Below are 24,956 nucleotides of genomic sequence, written 5' to 3'. Positions count from 1 at the left end.
GCCAGCTGCGAATTCGGGCACGTTGTTCTGATGTTGCAGATGTTTCCGTGAGCTCCTAAATCCTAACAGCCAGCTGTGGCAGAAACGGTGACGTCGCAGCGGCGGCACTCTACGAGGACCGGTGAGGAACGGTAACGGGCAACGGCGTCCGTCTAAATACGTCGCTGTTGCAGCACGGAGGAAACGGAGTTTATTTTCGTGGCGATGCCCTGTGCTCTGCTGATAGTTTCACCACGGCGCTGTGATGTTAGCAGTTTCTCTAGGCAAGAATTTTTATTTTTTTTTCCTTCAGCGTGGTATATCTAAACAGAGAACTGCCTTAAAGGTAGCTCGATGTAGGTCTTTGTCTCCTAAAATAAAGGTCATCCTATTTGCAGCGGGAATTACTTAAATTCAACATTATTACTCCAGTTCTGGGGTGATGAGCGGATTGGTTAGTCTATACTGACTTTCCAGGGCGGGGGATACTTCTGTGATGCCCCATTTCTGGTGAACGATGAGCAGAAAATGACTCCTGCTTCTGCAGGAGCCGGCAGGAAAGCGTACGGTCGCAGCGGTCCGCCACGGAGACCGTCCCATCGGAGGCACCGCGCCGCGCAGCCCGGCTCGCCTGCTGCCGAGAGGCTGGTAGATGTCTTGGAAAAAGAATTTTTAAAGATGGATCTGTGACTCTGCGTCCTCGTGTACCGCTGGGGGTTGTGAAGCACTACCCCGTGAAAAAGAAACCCTGGATTTGTTTCCGGTGGGATGGAGGCGCGCGGGCTTGGAGCCTCGGCGAGATGAGCCGGAGTGTCGGTGCTCCCGAGGCCGCTGCGCTTCGTTTTGTTTGGTTTTCTCATAAAACTTGGTATTCAGCTGGTGGTTTTCCCTCTTGGAAATTGGGTGGTTTTCATTATTTTTGGTTGTTTTTTTTTTTTCCCCTTGATGTATTGATAGTTTTCTTTGTGTCTTTTTTTTTTCTTGGCAATTGGGTGTCTTTTTTTTTTTTTCCCCATTGGAGTTTGGGTGTCTTTTTTCACTTAACACTGAAACATAGAGCTTCAACAGGTGCTATAGCAAAGAGATACTTAGCAGAAAATGTTTACTTTAGCCTGTTTTTCAGTGAGCTGCCTCAATCAACTTGGCTCTTGTTGGTCTGGTATTTTCCTCTTAATGTTATTTTCTCTTCATGGAGGGGAAAAATATTTCCTTGGAGCTTTTTCATTTCTTATTGTTGCAGCATCTTCAATACAAAAAGCCTGTTTCATCAGAGTAAAGGAGAGATTAAAAGGCCCTTTGAAGTTGAACTGGTTTGGGTTTTTTCTTTGTTAGAGCCTGGGTTCAGTTTGGAATTATTTTAGGGAAGAAGCAAATGTGTAAATGGATATCGGAGGGTCACGACGGGGGATTAGTCGAGGCAGTGGAGCTGGCCTTACTTCATTTATACTCCTAAAATTTCTCCGCGGAGGTCTGGGTGGTTATTGTGTGCTCAGGATACCAGATGATAACGTTCATGATTGAATGTGCCGATTTCTGAATACGAATGTTTTGCAACGTAGAGGTCGTCTTGCATCTTATCGGCCCTGACTAACGCTTCAGACGTAATTCAGGAATTTTATCCCCTGTTACAAAGCTATCTTGCAGCATTTTCCAGGCCTGGTTTGGCGGAGCTGCGATTTCTGATCTGGCCTTTCTGATGTCCTCGTTCCATTTTCCGTCTCTCCCCAGGCGTTTCTCTGTGTGCCCACAGCTTTCATGCCAAACCTTTGCTGATGTCCTTTTCTACATCTCTTTTTCTTTGTTGGCTGCTGCATCACACCAACGCCCAGCTCCCGGCACGCAGCGCTACGGCTCGGTGCCGTTCTGGGAGTGAATCCTGCTTTTGGGCACGGTGACTTAGCCCCGGGAGGATGAACCCCGGCACATGGATGGGTTTTGGTAGAATACAAACATCTGTCTTCCTCTCTGTCCTGTCAACGTCAAGCTGGGGCAGAAGAACGAAGGTTTCCAGACCTTCCTACAGCCGTGGTGCTCCTTGTCCACCACCACTTCTCCATGAAACCACTGGCCTTCAGCTGGACCTGGAAGACCTGGTGGTGCTTTGAGTTGTGCAGGAGGACCAAGCCAGCCAAGACCTGGCAGTCCATGGGTCGTCCCATGCTCCACGTTGTGCGTGGTGGTCCTTGGTGGCCCAAATGACCAACCCTTTGATCTGGGCTGGAACTGCGGAGAGAAGCAGAGCAAAAAGGTCATTTTTAGGGCCCTCCTAGCATGGCTGAGTAACGAAACCCCGCAGGCCTCCCTCCTCGGGGATGGGAGACGCGCAGCAGGCAGCGGAAGCGGTGGCTGCCAGCTGCCTCGTCTCGTTTTACTGAACTACTTGAAGATAAAACGGTTCTTGTGCAGCCTGCCACAGAAGTCACCTCTCAATTTGTAGCTCAGCAACAAGTGGTTTCTCGCTCTGCACCCAGGGGGAGAAAAACGATGCAGCCGCCAGAGCTGCAGCCTCTTGAGCACATTTTTATGGGCTAAGCCTGGGATACGTGGAGCACCTCCTGGGAAACGCCGAGGGTCACGAAACCTCACCAAAGCGAGCAAGGGTTAAGGGCGTTCAGCGTGTTGCGGGGCTCAACCCAGAGGCTTTGACTTAAAATACTGGCTGGAAGTACTGCCGAGTAAATGTGCTTGAACGAGAAGCTGAAGCGTAACGCAGCGTGGGGTTTGGCTCGGAGTGAAACGGAAAGGCGTTGGGATGGCGTGCTAGCAAAATGCCATAAACGCTGGAAGGCTAACATTTTTCAGGTTTTCACTTTAAAAGTTACTAATTAATTACGTCACACTCTTGATACTCGACTAGGACTTTACTTGTTACTAGTACTTAAGCCTCGGTTTGGTATCCTGGTTGAACTTTGGCTGCGTTTAATATTCTATTTCTGGGAATTTTTGCGTATCTGCAAAGAGGGAGATTGTGTGCTAACGGCATTCACAGCTTGTGGAAAAGGAATACGATTTAAACAGTGAATTTCTGTTCTTTAAGAGGAAGAGTGTCCGTAACACAGGGAGCTGTAACCCAGTGCAACTTCCCCCACTTTAAGTCCAGCTTTCCAGCTGCAAGCACAAATTCTTCCTGAATACAGTGGGATAAAACAAGCAGTGAATCATCTTGGCTTTTTTTTTTTCTGTATCTCCTTCACAAATACCTCCACAATAGCAGTTGGAATTAACTCCCTGCTTCAAGCAATTAGATATGAGCTGCTGTGTCTTTAAATGAAACGTATGAAATTTTTGACAGCTGATCGAGTCCGGTTGTGGCGGCGGCAACAGCTTCAAATCGCAGCTGGACGTTTGCTTCCGTTTCCCTAGTTGGCACCGTAATGTGGCAAAGACCTCCTTACCAAAATCAGCTGCAGCCTCACTTTGAGAGCTTATTGCAGGATTGTTAACACAACAGTCGGTTCTCCTCCATCGTTGCCCCCGCGCGACGATTTCGCGGCACCGACACAACACACGTGCTACACACAAAAGATCAAAGTGATTCCAGCTTGTCTGAGGGATTCAAAAGGGCCCGTGATGCTGGAGACACAGGAGCAGCCGTTGAACGGAACAGGACCGCGGCTGCATCTACATCAAGGTAGATCAAAGGCAGCCGGGAGATGGCACATTTCCATAGGGACGGGAGGATGCGATGGGAACCCAGGAGCTGGGCTGGAGTAAGGAGTGAGCAGCAGTGCAGGGTGCTTTTATTTTTGTTTGTTTGTTTTTTTTTTTCCCTCTACTTTCACTGCATTATCTGAAAGGCCACAAAAGATAGACGGAGCTCTCGTCCTTTGTAGCCTTAATTCACTACTGGTGTAAATGGGTGCTCTGACCAAGGAACAACTCCCGTTCAGGCTGCCGGAACATCTGGACCAGTGTCTCTGCTGCATGTGAATTTCTCCACCTTTTAGAAGACACAAAGGTCACGAAACCCTTGAGAAAATAGTTATTTTAAAAAAAAAAAAAAAAAAGTAGTTACAGAAGTTACTCTCGTTAGTTTTGTGGTTTTTTTAAAAACCTTACAGTTTTTTTAAAAAAAGTCAACTTATATTCTTTTAATTTTGTGACACGGCACTGATTATTTGAAATCTTTCTCTTTTACAGGGCTGAAACCAAGAAGAGAATGGTAACTGCCATAAAGTCCAAAGGTAAGAACCAAGGTTACGCTGTTTAAAACAGGCGTCGCCTTCAGGGTGATTTATACTGTAGAAAACCTCTAAGGACAACACTGTGGAACCATATCAGTACGGGCATAAGGAGGTGGGAAAAGGTGGGATTTCCCTGTCTCGACTCAGGAGCCAGCACACGGTTGGCAATGACGAATTCCAGCCCAGAGAGGACGCGTTTGGTGGGGCGCGTGGCGCGGAAGGAGTAGCGGTCTCTGTTTCGGGGTTCGAATCGAACGGAAGCGAGTAGCAGGTAGGAGAAAACCTAGAGAAGGAAAAACCTGACGTTTTCTTGATCTTCCCTGTGACGCACAGCGTGCACAAGTAGGTGTGTTGGCACAGTTACAACAGGCGGGCGCTCAAAGGTGCCTGTGCACCTGGAACAAAAAATCCAGAAGGATTTTTTTTCCACGAGCAAGCAGGCTTTCTTTGAAATTGGTGTTCGGGCCCTGCGTGTTGTCATCCTTCTCTGCATTTTGTTTTCCTCTTTTAACCACCACAAGGACCGCTGGTGTCTGAGGTCACCTCTAATGGAGCCTCCCATCAGCAAAGCCAGCACTGGGAGCGGGAGCTCTTTGCCCGGAGCTCAGCTCTAGGCGCTCCGCCGCCCCGAACGGTGCAGGGCACGTGTGGCACCGGAGCTGGCGTAAGGATGCCACAAACAACGGCCGCTCTGGTGCCGTTTGAAAGGCGTCTCTACGTGCCCAGCCCGTTTCCTTCTCCACTTGGGAGTTTGTGTTTTGGAGCCTTTCAGCGTGTTCAGCCTCTTCTCACGCGTTCGGTGCGGGAGCGAGCGCCGGGTGCAGCCGGCACCGCTCTGATGTTCCCGGCCGAGCGCGGACCTGCAGTCCGAGGGGCTGGGGATGTGGGATGAAAGATGCAGCTGCTGCATTTGTAGATAAGATGTTTGTATGGCTTGTGCCATCAGAAGTGCTGGAGGCATTAACGGTGCCTCAGACAAACGTGAGCTGGAGTCGCTGTGTGAGGTGTGAGAGCCTTCCTCCCTCCTGCCACCCGGATCCCTGTTCCTGAGCCTGATGCCTCGTTTGGGGCATCGACTTTGGACAAACAGCGGCCTCCGAGAGCCGTCAGGAACAGGCAGACAGCACAGCTCTGTAAGGAACACTTCCCCAGGTGCCCTGCTGGTCGCTTGTTTTCCGTGGGCCAAACGAATTGACGTGCTGAGGAATCTCCCAGGCACTCAAATCACCATTTCAATGGGATGCTGTTTGTTTCAGTCGAATTGTTTGCTAATTCCCAGAGCTGTTTGTTAAAGCCGTGCACTTCTTGGAAGTCGGTCTTGTCTGTATTTGATCCTGTCACAAAGTGGTGATTTTGCGTTTGTGACATCATTGCTATTTTTATGCCAACTCTGTGATGTCATGGCCCAATTGTGACTTCACCGCAGGGTCAAGCAGAGGCAGAAAGTGGAGCATAATAGACAAAGCTGTAATTCAGGCAGCAGCTGGTCAAGTATATTGCTTGGAGTGGAAATGTTCTCTCAAGCTACCTTGAGGAACAATGAAGTGGGACCTCTGAATGAGCCCACTGTCTGGCCACCGCGGCTCCGTCAGCGGAGACCACGATGTGTTGGCGGCGCGCTGCATCGGAAACACACACCTGGGTCTTGCGGTCTTCAAAACTCTGACCCATGTCTGTCTGCCTCCCGAGAGCTGTAAAATGATCACGTCTGTGACATAAGTGACATAAACATGGAAAAGATTTTATCTTTTTTTTTTTTTTTCTCCTCACTCTCAGCTTTCTGGGGCGAATCTGACGACAGCAGCTCCGAGATTGAGGCTGCTTTGCGGCCACAGACTCACAGCACAGAAGCAGACGACTTTGATGACTTCTACCATTAAGATTCCCCCGCTGGCTTTTGGGAAGAAATAAACAATATCACCTTGTACGTGTGGAGACCGCCGCTGCCTAGAGTGCAGCTCGTCATGTTATAGTCAAAGAAAATTTAAATACAAAGTAAATATTACTTGGCACTATACACGGCCTCCTTGTACATGTGCTTTCTTTTTACTACATGTTTTCCTGATTCGATGGCAATCCTGCCCCGGGACACTGAGCCTTTTTGTGGTGTGTTTGGGGAATAAATGAAGATATGTCCCGAGATGCCCACCTGCTCTGAGACACTTGCACAGCGCTTGTCTCTGAGCGTTATCACCCCGGAGGTTGGGGCTGTCTATAAAACAACCTCCTCCCGAGGGAGGGAGCTGGGTCCCTCCGGAGAGCATCCCGTTCCTTTGTTACTGGGGCTGGGAGCTCCTTGTCCGTGGTCCTCCGGTCCCAGCGAGCCCTGTGCCAGCAGGAAGGGTGCAGGACGCAGCCACGTGCCAGGCCACGCTTGTGCGCGGCGGAGGCGAGGAGGCTGTCGCGGGCGCGGAGTCAATCGGGAGCGATCCGGAATTGGCGGCGGTGCGTGACAGCCGGATCAGCCTTTCCTCCGTTTTGCTGGAAGCTGCTCGGGAGGGATGCTCCCTCCGCCGGCCCGGCCGCTGCTTTTGTTGCAGTGTGAGTGCAGAGACCGTCCTCTGCTGATCCTCCTATGTGTTCCGGCATTCCGGCTACGGAGCGAGACGTGGCTTTGAAAAAAGCAAGCGAGCGTTCTGGCTACGCATACATATGCTGCGCGGGGCGGGCTGGTGTGTTTGATCTCCATCTCCTTCTGCAACAGATCAAGAAGAAGAAATGCATAAAATGTACATTTCTAATTCAGCACGTTTGGGCACGGAGCAGCATTTACATGTGGCAGCCCCAGCGATTTTCTGTTCTTACTTGCTTTGTAAAATCCATGCCGGCGTTGCTGTGTGGACATCACAGTAATTGGATGACTCTAGGAGCTTCATGCATTTTTAATTTTCTTCTTTTAATTCCTTTTATCTAAAATTAAGTTCATTAAATACGAGATTTTCTTTCGAAGGGAGAAACCAGAGGACATATTAGAAAAAAAATCTGTTCATAATTACGGTAAGTTCAAAAGGAAAAAACAGCACCCCAATTAAACTCCGCAGCAAAGCAGTCCTGCGTCTTTGAATGCAGGCACCAGTCTTCAGGCCCAGTCCATCAAAAACAATTTCAAGATGGTAACAATATTCCATTTAATAAAAGGAGCATGTAGTCTGGGACAAGCTCGAGAATCTGAAATAAAGGCTCGGGGAAGGGTCGGAAATGAGAAGGAAGCAAGCTGTAGCACAGACATCTGCTGGCCGGCTTGATCTCGGGGTTTTCAGCCCAACGTTGGCAATGGTGCAGTGTTGGATGTTCCAACAATTGGGAAAACTCAGCTGCTGGGTGAGTGTACGATCAGGGCTGATGTCACGTGAGACAGCTGGACTCGACCAACACTGGGCTTTACCGAAGGCTTTCATGTCCTCCCCCACGGTGCCGGGGTTTCCGTGCCCGTTCAACCACAGGCTATTTTGGATTAAGGCTCCTGTGTTCCCTCCCTTCGGAGGCCAGCAGGCTGATACAGCCTCGGCCAGAGAAACAGCAAAGATCTCTCTGCCCTTCCCAATTTTTACCATGCTGGCTCCCCACATCCTGTGAGACCACTAGAGGCAACTTGGTCAAGGGAGGCGGGGTGTGCAGAGAGGAGGAGGCAGCCCATGGGGACCACAGGAGGTCTCCTGCTTCCCAGAGCAGCAGTTCCTGTGTGCCAGGTGAGGGCATGGGCCGTGCCAGGCTGCTGGAGAAGGTGGCACAGCTCCCGACTCTTCACCGCTACGGCCGACCTCAGTCAGCACTTGGACATCAAAGCCTCGGGGAGGGGGATCAGGGAAATGGCAGGACTGTCCTGCAACTCGTGATGCTTCAAAACAAATTCTGGGATGCAACAGCAGTATGACCAGAAGGGCGAGCACCCCATCACGCTGCTGCTCTTGGTGGACCTCCGGGTAGGCTGAGGGGCTTCTCAGTAGTCTTCTCCTGGCAGCATGTTGGAGGCTTATTGTCCTGTGTGTAGCATGGGCTCAATGTCACCCAGGAGACCTGTATCAGAACCAACGTCTGAACCCACCACCCGAGGGCTGGTGCCTGGGCCGTTGCCCCTTTGCTGCTTTTTCCTGATCGTCCCTAAGCTGTGGTAATTCATTCCTGAGGGTCCCAGCCATCTGCTAAATGTGTGTCACACCACAGACAGGCTCTCGCTACGTGATTTTTTCAGTGAATGTCAGACCAAGGTTCATCTGGAAAAAGCCTCCCCAGCAGCCTGCGCTGCTAAGTAACACCGCGTCAAATCCGCGGTGCCTTTGTAGTTTTAAGCTCTTCCTGAGTGATTCCGGGTTCTTGATGTCAGCCCGGTTTATATCTCCCTGCGTGATACAAGGCGCCCGTCACCAGTCTGTGGTGCTTTCCATTCCCTCAGTCCAGCTCAGCCACAGGCATGCAACCCGTGACAGGTGACGGATGGCTTTGGGAGCTTCTGCTCTGGCAATATCGCTCTTTCGGAGCTGAAGCGATAGCCGAGTTCCTCCGGAGCGTTATTTATTATACTCTTATTGTGCACAGGCTCATTAGATGCAAAACATCCTGCCAGTCAACTTTATTCTGCTCCTTCACAGCTGTCACGCTGGCAGCCCGGAGATGATGACGGATGATGCTGATGGACAGGGGGACCGTAATCAATACAGCCTTAACAGATTTAAATCAGCATGCCACTCATCTATGGAAAACACCGCAACGGAAAGGCTTCGCCTGTTCCTGCCGTGTACGTGCAACGGCTGGGCGCGAAGTACAGGAAAGCTGGGGAGGGACTTTTTACAAGGGCGTGCAGTGACAGGACAAGGGGCAATGGATTTAAACTGAAAGAGGGCAGATTTAGATTGGATATAAGGAAGAAATTCTTCCCTCTCAGGGTGGTGAGGCGCTGGGACAGGTTGCCCAGAGCAGCTGTGGCTGCCCCATCCCTGGAAGTGTTCAAGGCCAGGTTGGATGGGGCTTTGGGCAACCTGGTGTAGTGGAGGGTGTCCCTGCCCATGGCAGGGGGGTTGGAACTGGATGATCTTTGAGGTCCCTCCCAACCCAAACCATTCCATGATTCTATGAAGTCCTTCCTGCACGTATCATGCCGTGAGGCGAAACTTCGGCTCGTGCCCCTGTTCGTCTGCTCAGAACAAGTTAGCACAGAGGGGCTGGCAAAAACCCACCGGTTAAGTGCCGGTATCCCGTGCGCCACAACGGAGCTGGTGTGGGCACACAGCCCTGACTCCGAGACCCTGCGGAGCGAAGTGTGACACGCAGAAGCAGCGGCCGCACTCGGGAGAGCTTGGGAAGCGGAGAACCGCTGCGGAAGGACCTTGTCCCTGCTCCAAAGCGGGCGTCGGGCAGAAACTGCCACTGCTGTTTGCCAGCAAGGTTATTTTCCTCCAGCGGCAGACTCTGCCGCTGCTTCTCGCCCAAGATTCCCTATTTTTGGTTTGCTGGCGCACAGCTGGCACGACAGCAGCGCTCCTGCTCGGCTCATCCTTAAAAAGCTGTTCCTTCATGAGCAAGGACCGGGTTCGCCGCTTCGCTGAGGGCGCCAGATCCTGAGCTCCTGCAGCGTGAGTTTTGCTCTAGGATATTTGGAAGGGTTTGGGTTTGGTTTGTGGTTTGGTGGGGTTTTTTTAGCACCATGGAGATGGACTTTTCAAGGAAACGTTTGTCGCAGTATTAATTTTTTCAGCTCTTGCTTACGCAAGTAATTATAAGATAAGATGATCATGTTTCATTTGCTAGTGCTGCTGCCTTCTGTTTTCTTCAGCATTATCAGAAAAACAACTGATTGCCCATGGATACACACAAAACATTCGCACTAAGCTGCTCCACGCTGAATTCCAGGAGGAGAAGCACTAACGTTGGAAACTTCAATCAGGGTACGTTTTGTCAGGAACAGATAAAGGACAATCTCGAGCTGATACCGCAGATGTGCTGCTGATACAAAGTTGCTGGGGAAATTTATTCAAGTCACAGCTTTTATTACGAGGAGCGACAAGAGACAATGGCTTAACAACAGCTAAGTGAGGCTAAGAATAATGAGAAATACAATATTGGGTTAATTTGTTCTACAGCAAATTAGCCAGGCAGCAAGGTTCCCCTCCCCTCCCCAAGTCCGCCACGTTGACTCAATAAGCACCGCTGAGATTTTGTTATTTTTGTTAAAGATTCCCGGGCCGCTTTTCCATGTCCTTGCCCCCGCCACTGCCCTCCTAACGGAGCTGGCGTATAGCGACAGGACAGAAAATCTTCCCCGTGTTAATCCCGTTTAATTCCTGACGGTTTAGTTCCGTTTGAGCATCGTCAAACGGCCAACTAATAGTGTTTGCTTATGCTGCGGGCGAAGCGATGGGGCACGTTGCCTCCCGCGACCGTCACAGTTGCACCGAGCCGTTTTAGGATTGCGGCTTCTGGCAGCGCCCGCTCGGCTTCGCTGCCCCTGCGCCCGAGCCACCTCTCCTTCCCAAGGGGAAAAGGCCTGTGCCAGAGCCTCCCCCTTCAGTCTGGTGTCCCTGCTGCGGAGACAGGCTCCTGGGGCGGGAAGCGGCCTCACACCGCTGGCTTTGAGAGCGGCCATGCCCTGAATTGCTTTGGTCGTGTCTTCTGCCTAAACCACGCCACGTAAGTGGGACACTGCCCCTCGTTGGCAAGCCACTTATTTAAAAAAACAAAAACCACAAGGTTTTCTGTTACTCGAAGTAAGGTTTTCACACAGAGCCCTGTCTGAGGAAGGAGCGTATCCAGTGCTGCCTCAGACGCCAGTGCGGCCTCAGGATGTTCCCCTCTGCCTCTTGCCGGCCCTCAGGCTGCCATCTCTGCACCCACGGAGCCGCCCGACACGTCCGGGGGCGAGCTGGCGCCGCGGGCCCCTCACGGAACGGCCGAGGAAAGCTGCCTCTGCCGCCCGCTCTCCCCTCACGGAAAGGCCGAGGGGACCCAGACCCGCTCTGCCGCCCGTCCGCCCTCCCCTCATAGAAGGGCAGAGGACGCCCCGCTCCCGCCCCGCCGCCCGCTCTCCCCTCCCAGAAGGGCCGAGCACAGCCCGCCCCACGCCGCCACCCCGCTCCCCGCCCCGCCCAGCCCCGCGCCTGCGCACTGTGACGCGCCCGCCTCTAAGATGGCGGCTCCGCCGCGGGCGCGCCTCACGTGACCCCCTCACGCCCGCCGCCGCGGGCGCGCGCGCTGCCCCATGGTGCCCCGCGCTGCCCTCCGCCCCCGGAAGCGCCGCTCGTCCCGGTGCCGGCGCCGCCGCCGCCGCCGCAGAAAGCCGCGCCGCGGCCGCCATGGGAGTGCCGGCCTTCTTCCGCTGGCTCAGCCGCAAGTACCCCTCCATCATCGTCAACTGCGTGGAGGAGAGGGTGAGGCGGGACGCCCCGCGGGACGCCGGGCCCGGGACGGGCCCTCCGGCGGCGCTACGGGAGCGCTGTGGGCCGGGGGGCGGCCGCGGGGAGGGGATCAGGGTCGGGGCGCTTCGGGAGGCGTTACCCGCTGGTAATTAGCGCCTTCCCCGACTCGGCCGCCTCTTCGCTCTCCGGGGCGCTGCGGGTGCCTTTTCCGGAGGCTTTGGGGGATTTGTGTGTTTGTTTGGGAAGTTCCTGTTTAACCGGATGCCTTTAACCCCCGCGAGGGTGCGGAGGAGGAGTTCAAGCGCCTGCCTGGTGCTCAGTTGTGCCCGAGCGGTGCTGCGGCTCGGCAGAACGGGGTTTGGGAGCAGCAGTCGCGTTTCGACGGAAACTTTGGAGTTTTGGGACGGTTCGTCGCAGCGCGAGCCCTTCCCAGTTGGGTGGAGGGGCGGTGCTCGGGGCAGGGAGAGTGGGGTTGTGGAAGTGTTTGGTAAAACTGGGGGTGGGTGGGAGGGAAGCGATGGGGCCGCTTTTTGGTGTTTCCTGGGTAGTTCCTGTGTGTGTCGTTCACCGTCCTTTGCAGCAGCTCTCTTTGTAAACTGCGAGGTTTAGGGCTCGTCGGGAATCAAAGGGAAGCCGCCCGCCTTGAAAAGAGTAAGAAAGCACAAGTGGACGTGTTTGAAACCAGCTTGTGGGTGAGGAAGCTCCTCTGTCTCCGTGAGACCACCCGGTGTGCACGTGGATCAGTTCCGTGATGCTGCTCGTGCTGTGGGCTCTGGAAAACCAGTGCCAGCAGGAGTGGGGTGTTTGAGAAGGAGCTCTGCTGGCCGCAGTAGCTGCTCGGTCTGCGTAAGGTTAAAGTGGTGTCTTGGCGTATGTACGGTCATACCTTGGGCTCTCGTTCTCATAGCATTTGAATACTTCTCAGTTGTGTCATTTTCGGATCTGACTGATTATTTTTGTCAGTCTTTGCTGTATTAGTCTTTCTGGAGCATTGTACTTTACTCTGACTTTGTGTTGCTTTGTTTTTGTGTGTCCGCCAACATGGGATATCATGCATCCAAGACTTAAAGCAAGGCTGTGGTTGTGCTCTACCCTTGAGCAGCTTCAGCTTTTTTTGCTCATTGCTGGTGTTTTCTAGCATAGGAGCAATATCTCCTGTCCAAGCAGGGAGCAGGTTTTTCCAAAGACATCCTCTAAAATTTGGCTTCCCATAGCAACAGAAGGTGGGTTTTGGTGAAGCTAGTCCCAGCCTAGCTGCTGGACTCCACGGGTGGTCTTCACTAACCTGCAACTCATAGTCGATCCGGTTTATCGATTGCTTTAAGCTGGCTGCTCACTGCCTGCAGCCGATGGCTTGTGTTTATCCTCTCCCTTGCACCAGCACCAAGGTCCCTGTGGCTTTCTGGGAGCCCTTTCTGGGAAGTCACGCAGCGGAAGGAATGTTTGCTTGTGTGCCTTTGCTAGGCAGGTGCTCAGGCTGTTCCTTTGTGCACTTCGCTGCCACCACGGGAATGCTGGTGCCGTCCTAAGGGACACGGCAGGAGGTGGGAGGGTGACAGGGAGGATGATGAGGGTGTCTCCCTTTGGCGACATTCGTTTTGAATCGCTGTGCTGTGGGAGCTTCACGGTGCAGTGAACGTGGCGAGTTATTCTGGCCAGGGCTATCTTAGACAAAGCTTTTCTGAGAAGACAAACTCCTGAGTTGATACTTCCCAGACTGTTTTTCCTGTATGTTTTCCAAAATAGTTTGTATCATCTTTTGTCAGGTTGTACTAGGTGGGTTCTGCCCTTCTTCGTAACACTGTTTTTGAGGATTCACCTCCTGCTGTGGCTTCCCTGGGAGAGACACGTCTCACGTTTGGGAAACTCTGTGCTGTGAAGGAGGTCGAAATGAGTGAGCAGAGTAGAGAAGATAAGGGAAACCAGAGTGAAGTGATGAAATTATGTGCTGACACTGGCTTTTTTTGACTGTGTGTATTACCTGCCTGCCTTCGGCAAGGTTTCAGTGTGTGCGGGTGGTAGGCAGATCAGGTTTAGTGTTCAGTTCTTGTTACAGTCAGGGTGGTTTTGTGTTTCAAATTCAGGTGGACAACAACAACAGAATTGTCCATCTGGATTAACGGAATGTTGCACAGTTAAAGCTGTGAGTTACTCTTTTGCGTTTGTTACCGTTGTGGTTTCAGTTAGCCTCTCAGCATGAGGGAAGGGAGAAGTTTGTTTTACCTGTAGCTGCAAGAACTGAATTTTTTACTCCAGTGGCTAGATGAAATTTGGGGAACTGTTATAGAAAAAGGCAGTTTGTGGGCTTACAAGTGTGGCTTACTAGCTACTCACATGAATGCTTACTCTGGAGTGAGCTGGTGGCAGCTAGCAGTGGTCGTTCTGGTCGCTTTGCCAAACTCTTGTGTCACTGATGGGATCTGTTCTGAGGATCTGGGTAGCCCTCAGCTTAGAGGGCTCTCAGGGACGCTGTGTCACGATCGCGTCTGCCAAGGGCAAGTGGGTGCTGAGGGTACTGGGGGGAACTGGAGAGCGATGTGTCTGTACCAGCTGCACCTATCGAACGTCTGACTGAGGACATGGCGTTCGCCTTCTCCCAGCCGGGGCTGTGGATCTCCAGAGAGCTGATGTCTGGAGCAGTGTGCACATATCCTGCCCGTTGTCTTCAGTGGGAACTCGCAGGGATGAACAGTTCGGTCTTTTACTTATGGTCAGCCTCACAACTGGCTGCAGGATCCGAGCCTTTCCTTTGCCAGCTCCTCCTTTCCTTCGTTACTTCAAAGGTTGACTGGACCTCCATTCCAGCAGTGACGTTGGGCTGTAGAGACGGCAGCTCCGTCAGTTATCCGTGGTGTTTGTGACCGGGCAGGATGGCATCGGCGCTCGGGAGCAGCAGAGCGCCTGCGAGGGGACGTTCAGTTGTCATGTTCTGAAGCAGTGCTCTTTGGATCCAAAGGGCGCAAACAGAGTTTTAGCAGTGGAAAGTAGATTCTTTTCCAGCTTTGTCCTCACTGTAAAGAGTGTGTTCCAGTTTTGTCCTACCAGCTTGTCCAGCTGTTTCTGGATAATGCTTTAAGGAATGTCTGTTTAAAAGCAGTCACAATTTAAACGGCAAGTGTATCTACAGTCTGTAACAAGTACAGTTTTCTCCAAGAGCGGGAGACTTATCATTTTCATCACGTTTGTAAACATTTAGATTAATCTTCATTTAATCAAAACTGCTCTAGTGTTTAGGTAAAATAAAGGCTTGCATAGTCTTGCTTTTACTGAGATTGTATGTCTTTTTTTTTTTTAAAGTTGAGCTTGTAATAACAAATGTTCTTTATTAAAAGAAAAGGAAGAATCGACACACGAAACTGCAGGGTCAGATCCTGATGTCCTCATCCACGTTGCTTTCTTCCAACTTAAGAGCACGTTGCAGTTCCAGTAAGGACATTACACAGATAAATCATATTCATTACAGTTTTTTATATTAAAATCTGGTCATAAATTTGAGAGCGGATGAGGACAGTAGTGAGAAGCTGTAGTTTGTCTTACCGTAGATGAATTTAAACTTCTCTCACGATGTAATCAGCTCTATGTGTGTTTTAGGATTGCTTATAAATCTCTCTAATCAGAAATTTTGTATCTCCCTGTAGCTCGTCTCTTTGAAATATTAAAAAGTTGATCCTTGTTCTCTTACCTTGCTAGATTATTTCTTTTTCTTAAATCTGATTAATCGTCTTCTTAAGATGAGCAGGAAGAATAAGAGGAAGATCTTGAAGATAATATAAAATCCAGGAGAGAATGTTCTTAATCAAATTCATACAAATTAATAAAGCTGCAACTAAAGTATCATATTTGAAGATCTATTTTCAATGGTTTCAAAAGAGGCCGTAGATTAAAAGTGAACAGTTCCTTTCTATCACAAGAGATATCGCTCCCAGATACTTAAACCTTCTGCAGGGCTGTTACATTAACAATCTGGTGGGTTTACGAGGACGTAGTGGGGAAGCTGCTGACACAGCAGTATGCTAATGGAAACGGGATGGCTTTCCAAGCCGTCTGAAAGAGATCAGACTTATTTAGCTTTACCTTCAAGACTGACAATAATCAGTGGCTGGGGCAGTTTTATTTTCCATATCACATAGCTGTAAGCCTTTGATATCTTGAGGCATAGCTCTGGGAAGAGGTTTGATGGAAGATCTGTAGAACACCAGGCAAGCTTCTCGTGCCGTTATCTGATGCAAACCAGAATGAATACTCTTCTTTTGTAACTGGGGTCTTGGTTGCCCACAGGAGCTGTATTAGAACCTCAAGCTACAGTACAGTGTTTGCACCTGGCGATTAGTTTCTGCTAAAACCATGTGGGTTTTGTGTGTTTGTGTTCTAGAAAGGGTGATAAAGGGAGCAAACAGTGGTCCAGATGTCATCTGCCATGATTTGACTAGTTTGGGTGAACAGTCCAAGATAGATGTGAGTTTGCAGAAATTTCATATGTTTTAAAGAAATGAAATAGAGGGGCTTGGTGTTCAGTTACTTGAAAATGACTCCACAAAACTGCCTTGAAAGAATTCCGTGCACCTGTAACTGTGAAAAATGTAAATACTGGATAAAGGCTTGTTTTGCTTTAGAGGTTGTTGCCTTTTAAGACTGGGATAAGTTCAACCAGTTCTGCTGCTACTCTGGGCAGGAAAATTGTAAGAAAGTCGATGGTACGATCTGTAAGTTTGTTGTTGTGTTTGGTTTTTTTTTTCCTTTTGAGTCTGATCGTTTGAGCCCTGTGTTGGAGACGTGGGAAGCTCATTTAACGAGTTGTGGGCAGCAAGCCTGCAGCTAGAAGTTCAGAGGAAGTGCTTGGTGTTGGCTCCTCCGCTACCGATAAATTCCATGTGGATGAGAACCAGCGTGTGACATTTTCCCTCCTGTCTCGTGCAGTCCTGCAACCGTAGCCTTTACGTAACAACACGGCGTTAATTTTTTTAGGTTCACTTTATGCCAGGCTGTTCAAGAGTACACTTCATTCCAGCTTTGTGATCTGTTACAACCCTTTCCTGTCATCATTTCTCGTTTGACTTTTCCGCGATCAGCTCGTGTCTCTTCCGTCACTGATGCTGTCAGTGTTTAATTCAGTGGTTTGTGTGTTTGGCTGGTGGTACTGGTTTGAACAGGAGAGTGCTGGGTTGCTCACAGTGCCTCTGAGTGTCGCCAATTGCCTTTTGACCAAACTCAATTAAAAAATGCCAACAACAACAAAACCCCAAACAAAACCGCCCAAACTTATGATGAGGAAACGGAACCGAACGGAACGTGGTTGCTAATGCCCCAAGTAGAGGAGCCACCCTTGGAAACACTCACCAGTGTTTCAAAACCGCTTACTTGGGTGCGTGAGAAGAAGGGGCCGAGGTGGGTTTTTGGAGGGATGTCATTTTGCCAGCTCCAGGCTCTGCTCTGGGGCTGATTAGAGTCTGTTCCCTTCGCCCAGACAGTTCCTTGTCAGTGGCATGACAGCGTGCACGGAATAACCTGGGGTTGTTTATTCCAATTCAGCTGAGTTTTGTTTTCTCTGTACTCCTAGGTTTACCTTGTGTAGCCTGTTGTAAGTGTTCTAATGCTTTGCACTCATGAGTAAAGCATTTCCTTATTTTCGGAAGTGGAATGTAAGGACTGGATTTTATTTCGCATCTCAGGTATATCCACAGACAAACTCAGAGGCAGGAGTTGAAGAGCCATGGGGTGTGAGCATCCCAGTGCATTTGATAGTCAGCAAGAAAAGTAGGCATATATACCCAAATTGGAGACTGGCTGGTGGGATCCGAAAGGATCTCCTTTCTTTGTGTAGAGGAATCTGGGAAAAGTCCTCTTTCCAGTTAAACCTCATCGTCCTTTGCTCACCGGGATGTGCTGATACACTTTGGGAAGTTTGTCACGTCATCAGCTGGGCAGTGAGAAAAGGCAGCGGTGCAAGTTTGTTTGGATGTGTCCATCTGGGGAGCTAGGTGTTTAAAGTGGAAAGAGTTTGGTGCTTCTTGGTTAGCATGTTAGTTACAGCATCATATTATAAACTCTGAAGTCTGGCTGCTAAATTTCGAGGGAGTCAGTATGGTCCAGGCAATAGAAGGAACTACTTTCTTGAGTAGTGTGAGGTGTGGAAGCTTCTTGTTAATGATACAGAAATGAAATGGCTCTGCTGTAACTCATCATAGTATCTTCTAGTTCTGCTAGTTTATAAACTTCTTTTTTAATAGTGCCTCTTTTTTCAGTGTAAGCATGCATCTTCAGGTAATTATGTGCGTAGCTTGTTCCTATCTTTTCTTCTACTGTCCCTGAAAAAAAAAAACTTTTAGCAGTCTGTACACTAATACTTCTGTTGGTTATTTGTGCTACTTCTCTAACCAAGTACTGAAATATTTTCACTGTGTTCCCAGGCTAAAGAGTGCAATGGCATCAAGGCTCCGATCGACACAAGCAAGCCAAACCCCAACGAGGTGGAGTTCGACAACCTCTATTTGGACATGAATGGTATCATTCACCCTTGCACGCATCCAGAAGACAAGTAAGGCAGTTTTTTTGTCTCTTTACAAGCAGGACTTGTTGGTAGCATTCCAGATATTAAATTGAATGCTCTACGTTTTAGGCCAGCGCCCAAAAATGAAGATGAAATGATGGTTGCGATTTTTGAGTACATTGACAGGATCTTCAACATTGTAAGACCAAGGCGACTCCTTTACATGGCCATAGATGGAGTAGTAAGTATTGGTACAGTCAGTTCCTGGTGACAGCTCTCTGTAAAACCAGGGTAGGTGCCATCCACTCTTGTAAGATCCTTTGGGAAATAGCTTTCTAAATGAACAGCTACAGGTAAAACGTACTGTTAATTTCATTTTGGTGAGGGTGATTAATAGTATTCATGGGTTTTGTTGCCCATGGGGTTATTTGAGCTGGCTAATGCAATCTGTTGCAGTCTGAACTTTGCTTCTGAAAAGCAGGAAACTTCTAACACTCTGAAATGACTTGTGTTCCTCTGTGCTGTGGCTTTAGTAATAATTTGTGCCACAGGCTGGGAAAGACCAGAAAACAGTTTAAGCAGATCACTTAAAATGGGCAGTAGCTGAATTGTGCTGTGGAATATTTCACAGGCTAGCCTTAAGGCACGTTTGGAGCTGAAAGCTTGTCTTTCTGCATACCTGATCCTTATCTCCTCATGGTACATCAGTTACTCTGCTGGAAGATACCACCTTTTCTTAATAACTTTGCTTTGCTGAGTATTTTGATCCTTTGAGGTCCCTTCCAATCCCTATCGTTCTGTGATTCTGTGATTTTTCTATCCAGATTGCGTAGTCTCACTGAGAGGTGCCAGAATGGCCTAGCAGACTGCCAGTAGCAGCCTTTTAAGCTTTGGCTGTTTTTCTAGGCTTTTCAATTTCTCAAAGGTAAAACGAGTATCATTAAGTAAAAAGATTTTTAAACTGAATCCAAGTGCAGGAATTCCTGATGCCTGTGTCTATATAAAGTCAGCCCAACTAAATGTTGGCGTATCCTTTTAGAAACCCAACATACCTGCCGTAAGTAATAGCTAACTCCTGTCTGCCATAGTCTTTATATTTTCAAAAGAGTTATGAGTACAGTTGTAGGAGTTTCTTGTTGGAGGAAGGGTATGTAATAAATAATGGTTCCCAGATAGGAATAGGAAATTGTGTCCAGGTGCAATAAGTGAGCCAAGCATTATGATGCCTTTTTTAGGCTCCACGTGCCAAAATGAATCAACAGCGGTCAAGAAGATTCAGAGCATCAAAGGAGGGCATGGAAGCTGCTGAAGAGAAGCAAAAAATACGACAAGAAATTCTGGCAAAAGGTAGAACTGTGGCCATATCTGAGTGTTTTTTTTTCAAGTGAGAGTCACCTCGATTGTTTAGAAAGCTTCAGTACGGTTTGGAAAAGGGGTGTCTTGCTTAGTGGATGTTTGTCTGTACATCACTAGGAGAAGGAGGGGATAGCAAGCCTGCAGAAGGATAGATCTGTGTTTTCAAAGTTAAAACTAAGATAAAACAAAATGTCACTGTTTTTTTTTCCTTCTGTGTCCTGCTTGAAATGGATTTGTATTGAGTACTCTTAATTCCTGTAGAAAAAAATTGGACAGAAGAGCAGGGATAAAGGTAGTAGTGGGAAACTAACCGAAACTCTTACGGGAGGAAGTACAGATTTGTAGGGCTTGATGAAAGGAGAGCTGAGGCTTAAAAGCAGGGATCAAATGAAAATACTGCTGCACAGGAATAGTGACCTGCAAGCAAGGGTAGTTACTCGACAGTGGAAACTCTAAACTCAGCGAGGAAACAAAGTCAGCGCAACTTCCCGAGTGTGACAGTGATCTGAGTGGAGTGGAAGGAGTGTGTGCAGCTGGAGCAATTCCTGCAGGTGACTGGGAAGTGGAATGAGTGCCATGGCTCAAATGAGAGGCCATTGTGTAACCTAGGTGGAGGTTAAAAAGGGAGGACAAAGACTTTTTTAACATTTCTTCCTGTAGCATTTCTAGACTACGAAGATCCTTTATGAAGCTCAGAGATGAGAGAAGTTGGTGTAACCCTGTTTGTGAGCCCAAGTGAATAGATAGTGGAAACATAGGGGAGAATATGTAAGAAAATAATTATTTCCTAATGTTTTATCTCATTTAGCAAGCTTAGTTTCTTAGAGATTTCTTTCACAGTCTTTTGATAGAACAGATAGTGAAATCACTTTTCTGAAGTAACAACAACGTTTGTAAATGTACTGATACTTTATTTTAAGTTGGAGATAATATAATGGTAAGAGCTGGTTTAGGGCTTTTTTGTTGTTTGTGTTGTGATTTATTTATTTTTTAAAAGAAACTAACTTTCAGTAAGTATTAATTGTTATCAGGGGAGCCATCTGGGTTGTTGTCGTGCAAAAATGTTTTCAATGTTCCATATTGATTGACTTCTTCTGTTAAATGTTTTTATTGCTCTAGGTGGCATTCTTCCTCCAGAAGAAGTGAAAGAGAGATTTGACAGCAATTGTATTACCCCAGTAAGTAATCTTGCCCTCTAAGTAGCAATTGCCAGTGTCTGAGTGAAGGTTTAATTTCTTTTCTTCCGTCGCTTTTTAGGGAACTGAGTTTATGGACAATCTTGCTAAATGTCTCCGTTATTACATTGCTGACCGTTTGAACAGCGACCCAGGGTGGAAAAATTTGACAGTAAGTTTCACAGTTTCATACTTCAGGAAAATGAAGGTGATCTGTTAGGCTGGGTTGGGGTGTGATTGAAGAGTGTAAATTGAACAGATCCGTCTCACCTTCAGGCACTGTGCTATTATTATTAACGACCAGCCTCCGTGTTCTGCTGGGACTGCAGAGATACGTTTCATCCCAATAACACAGTCCAACAGCACCATTTGTTTGATTTCGTTTGAGAGCAATGAAAAGATTTGGTAGTAGAAGCCACAATTTGAAATAATGGGAGACAGGGTTTAGGAATACTTTTTCTTCTTTTTGGGAAAAGTGTCAAGATACATTGTGTATGTTTTCTTTTCACTATTTCTTTTTTAACTCGTTTGCTGCCTTAGGTAGGCTGCGTTTTCTCCGTTCTTCTCGTGTTGGATGACAATAGATCACAGGCAACAAAAATAACACATATCAGCTTTCCTGCCTTTCTGCACTTTGAAATTCTCTCCTCCTGTTCCTCAACCACTCCACTCCCACTGAGTTTTGTTTCTGACAACCCCGTGTTTGCTCGGTACGAGAGGGCAGAATAGTCAGTCTTCTCAGATGCAGCTGTCTGTTTTATTTTCCATGAGTTGACTGTTAAAGTGGTGTAATTAGAGGGCAGTTGACTCTGCTTAATTCCCTCCGTCAGACATGAGTTTTATAAATGCTAATGCTCATCTGGACATCAGCGTAAGGAAGTGTGTAATGTGATAATGTATCCTTGTGTCTGTGAGTTAGAGGATCCAAAGGGGAGCAGGCATGTGTCTGCTTTATCCATTAGTTCTCTAGTGCGTATTTCCATCGCCCTCATAATTTATTAGAAAACTTCAGATATGTTAATGAGGCCATAATTTCAGTGGTATTTGAATCAATATGTCAGCCTCATCCTAGAATTGGTAGAGGAAAATGAAGGTCAATTTATTGGTTCTAAACTCTTAAACAACTTCGTTTTGAATCATAATATTCTAGTTGAAACGTACAAATTAAGATTTCAAGAATTCAGTATATGAACTACATAAGTTATTAGGTTTTTTTCACAGTGGCGGCGTAAATTGTTGATGTAATCTGTAAATATTTTGCAGGTTATTTTGTCCGATGCTAGTGCTCCTGGGGAAGGTGAACATAAAATCATGGATTACATTAGAAGACAAAGAGGTAAAATTCAAATAAACATGATGACTGTGAACATTTTGTTTTAAATTAAGGTATGGTCAGTAATAATTTATTTTACGCGACCAAATGTAATTTTCTTTCGTACAGCTCAACCAAACCATGACCCAAACACTCATCATTGTCTGTGTGGGGCTGACGGTGAGTTCTCCTGTGCAAGCAGTACGTCCTGCTGCATTTTCTTGTGCTGTTTTGTGATAGAGTTGGGCTGCAGTTCTTAGGCTCTAACTTGTCTTTGTGTAAATAATCCAGTGTATTTGTTAGTTTTTGAGAGCCCTGTGTAATGTACATGGAAAGATCTCACACTGTCCGTAGCTGAAGGGCTAACTTGGACATGGTTGTGCTATCTGGGTAGTTTGTGGGTGAGCACGTCTGTGTGTTCACACTGGCTTAAGGTAGAATGTACTTTGCTTTTTAACTTTTAAAAAAACACTTTAATAATGGTTGTCCTTCATTATATTTAATTCTTCTCTTTTGATTCATAGCTGATCTGATTATGCTTGGGCTAGCTACACACGAACCAAACTTCACTATAATTAGGGAAGAGTTTAAACCAAATAAACCCAAGCCATGTGCTCTTTGTAACCAGATGGGTCATGAGGTTAAGGATTGCCAAGGTTTGCCCAGAGAAAAACAAGGCAAGGTAAGAATTTTGCTATTTCTAGAAGTTCTTTTGATCTGTAAGCTAATTTGTGTTTTAATGAGATCCTCCAATTGTTCTTGCTGTTGGTTTTGGCTGAAACACAACGCAAATTACGTTACTGGAATTACCTAGCCTTCCTAGCAATAAGTAAAAATTGTACTTCTGTAACACAAAATATTATGCCAGACCTGACATCCTCACTTATGGTGTCTTGTTTTTCTTTTTCACTGGTGAGAGCAAATGATCAGTAACTGAACAGGCATGCAAAGCAGCAGATCGCATGCTTGGCGTAAACATGAGGAACTGTGCTGGTGTACCTCTTACCTGCTCCCAGAGTAAGCCTCTAAAATTGAGCTGGAGGAACTTTAAGGTGAGCTTGGATGTAACACAACTCTTTCCTTTTGTTTTAGCACGATCAGTTTGCAGACAGTCTTCCTGTTGCTGAACAAGAGTTTATCTTCATCCGATTATGTGTTTTGCGAGAGGTATGTCGAGGCAGTTACTGTTTCTGCTTTATGTAAAGTAATTTTTTTTTAAACTCTGTACGCAGAGTTTGCTGATGTCCCTTTGCTTTTGTGTGTGTGTTGCAGTATTTGGAAAGGGAACTCACTATGGCCAGTTTGCCTTTCACGTTTGATTTTGAAAGAAGTGTTGATGACTGGGTCTTTATGTGCTTCTTTGTGGGAAATGACTTCCTTCCTCATCTGCCATCTTTGGAGATCAGGTAGCTGAGAATACCTGTTTTCATTTCCTGCAAGGATAGCTCCTGTGGTTTTAAATTATGAGAGTCTCATGCTGTTGTTTGTTTGTTTTTAGGGAGGGAGCAATTGATCGCTTGGTTAACATATACAAAAACGTTGTGCACAAAACTGGGGTAAAATTTTTTACTTTTTCTTTAAAAATATCTGGGTGTTTGCTACAAACATAGGTTTGTTTTTCAACAATGCTGTTTTCTAATTTGCAGGGGTACCTCACAGAAAGTGGGTTTGTCAACCTACAGCGAGTCCAGATGATCATGTTAGCGGTTGGAGAAGTTGAAGATAGTATTTTCAAAAAGAGAAAAGATGACGATGTAATTTTTTTATTACACTCTTGGAGTTTGATTTTAATTACTTGTGTTACTGTTAGACACTGACATGCCTTTAGCAGAATAAGAAAAAAAACAAACTTTATATTTTTTTGTTGTAATTTCTAGTGAAGTCCTCCGTATTCGAAAACTAATTGAGTGCTTCCAGTTGAATTTCTTTTCCTGGACTGCAAGGCCTGTTTTTTCTGATTGTTATCCCAAGTAACAGCAAAATGAAAATTGTGTGTGAGTTCTGTGACTGCCTACAGCTTTTTGAATAGCCACTATTAAAACTGAAGAAGGAATTGGTTTGTAATTTACTGCAACCTGTGGAAGTGCAAGCCACGAGCAGGAGTGGAATACTAAATTTGAATTCCAGGTGTATTCTTGCCTTGCAGGACCTCCTGCCATTTGAAATGTGTCCATGAATTGTTGTTCTTCTGGTCTGTCTCTGCAGTTGGTGCAGTTTTTTGCAGACATGTTCCGGTTAATTCATTAAGTACAAGAGAGAGAACACCTTGTGAATGAAAGAGTAGAATTGTATTTACTTTCCAGTGAAAAAATACTGTGCCAGTGCTGGCAAAACACTTTTTTTTTTATGATCACCTCAGCCTGCACTTCTCTTAAAGTGGAAATGCCAATTTGATGAAGTTTTCAGTTTCCTTGTCCCGAGAGTAAGAAATATCTTTCCTTGAGCCTCTTCATTGCCTGTTTCCAGGAGTTTAATGTCCCTTTTTTTTTTTTCTGACTGTTCCTGTGCGGGCAAGGAGCTTGTGTCCTTTGACACTGATGTCACCTTGGAGTAAGGCTATAGCTAAACTTCATAGATGATATAAGCCATTGCCAAAATTGTGGGGCTTTGAACACACAGCTACTTCCCCCCCCACCCCCATAAGTTTTCAGGGTAGTGTAGGAATTTCTATCCCATTTCTGCTGGATTTAGAGCCACAAGAGTTGACCTATGTGTTATTCAGAAGATTACGTGAAAACCTTATGGCCTTCTGGTCGGTAGAGGATTATGGTGAAAAACCTTTCTAAGAAATCTGTGTGCTTGACTGACACTATTTCTATTTATTCTCTATTTAGGATAACTTTAAAAGACGGCAAAAAGAAAAAAGAAAAAGAATGAAGGTAAATTAATTCCTTTCACAATGCAAAAACTAGCAAGAATTAAAATGTGTGCTGCAGCTTTCAGCAGATGTGTTGATGGAAGCTGCAGTTGTAATCGTGGCACTTTCTGGCCCGTGTGTAAACTATTCTAATGAGCTTTTTCATGGCTTTTCGTAGACTGGAGCTTCGAAAGAAGGAATTTTGTATTAAAGGCTTCATAAAAGGGAAAGGAGGGAGGGTGCTGAACGTGCTGAAT

The 24,956-nt window shown here is 47.2% G+C and overlaps 2 protein-coding genes across 3 annotated transcripts in view; both read left to right on the top strand.

Annotated features, from left to right (window-relative positions):
• KIZ (kizuna centrosomal protein) overlaps nucleotides 1-6,180 on the top strand; it is a 55,916-nt gene extending 49,736 nt beyond the window's left edge. The window contains exons 14-15 of the mRNA XM_086626574.1: nucleotides 4,120-4,163; nucleotides 5,940-6,180. Coding sequence (XP_086482700.1) covers nucleotides 4,120-4,163; nucleotides 5,940-6,043 — 148 coding nt within the window. The 3' untranslated portion in view covers nucleotides 6,044-6,180. The remainder of the gene's footprint in view (nucleotides 1-4,119; nucleotides 4,164-5,939) is intronic.
• Nucleotides 6,181-11,432: 5,252 nt separating this feature from the next.
• The window catches only part of XRN2 (5'-3' exoribonuclease 2), a 51,584-nt gene continuing 38,060 nt past the window's right edge, over nucleotides 11,433-24,956 (top strand). For both annotated transcript variants that reach the window (XM_086631940.1, XM_086631941.1), the window contains exons 1-14: nucleotides 11,433-11,524; nucleotides 17,920-18,047; nucleotides 18,129-18,240; nucleotides 19,235-19,346; nucleotides 20,475-20,533; nucleotides 20,613-20,702; nucleotides 21,794-21,866; nucleotides 21,972-22,022; nucleotides 22,367-22,524; nucleotides 22,935-23,009; nucleotides 23,115-23,248; nucleotides 23,341-23,398; nucleotides 23,489-23,596; nucleotides 24,677-24,721. In XM_086631940.1, the coding sequence (XP_086488066.1) occupies nucleotides 11,450-11,524; nucleotides 17,920-18,047; nucleotides 18,129-18,240; nucleotides 19,235-19,346; nucleotides 20,475-20,533; nucleotides 20,613-20,702; nucleotides 21,794-21,866; nucleotides 21,972-22,022; nucleotides 22,367-22,524; nucleotides 22,935-23,009; nucleotides 23,115-23,248; nucleotides 23,341-23,398; nucleotides 23,489-23,596; nucleotides 24,677-24,721 (1,278 nt within the window). In that variant the 5' untranslated portion in view covers nucleotides 11,433-11,449. The remainder of the gene's footprint in view (nucleotides 11,525-17,919; nucleotides 18,048-18,128; nucleotides 18,241-19,234; nucleotides 19,347-20,474; nucleotides 20,534-20,612; nucleotides 20,703-21,793; nucleotides 21,867-21,971; nucleotides 22,023-22,366; nucleotides 22,525-22,934; nucleotides 23,010-23,114; nucleotides 23,249-23,340; nucleotides 23,399-23,488; nucleotides 23,597-24,676; nucleotides 24,722-24,956) is intronic.

This window comes from Tauraco erythrolophus, chromosome 2, assembly GCF_009769465.1.
Source record: "Tauraco erythrolophus isolate bTauEry1 chromosome 2, bTauEry1.pri, whole genome shotgun sequence".
NCBI lineage: Eukaryota > Metazoa > Chordata > Aves > Musophagiformes > Musophagidae > Tauraco > Tauraco erythrolophus.
This window is presented reverse-complemented; position numbering and strand designations above follow the sequence as displayed.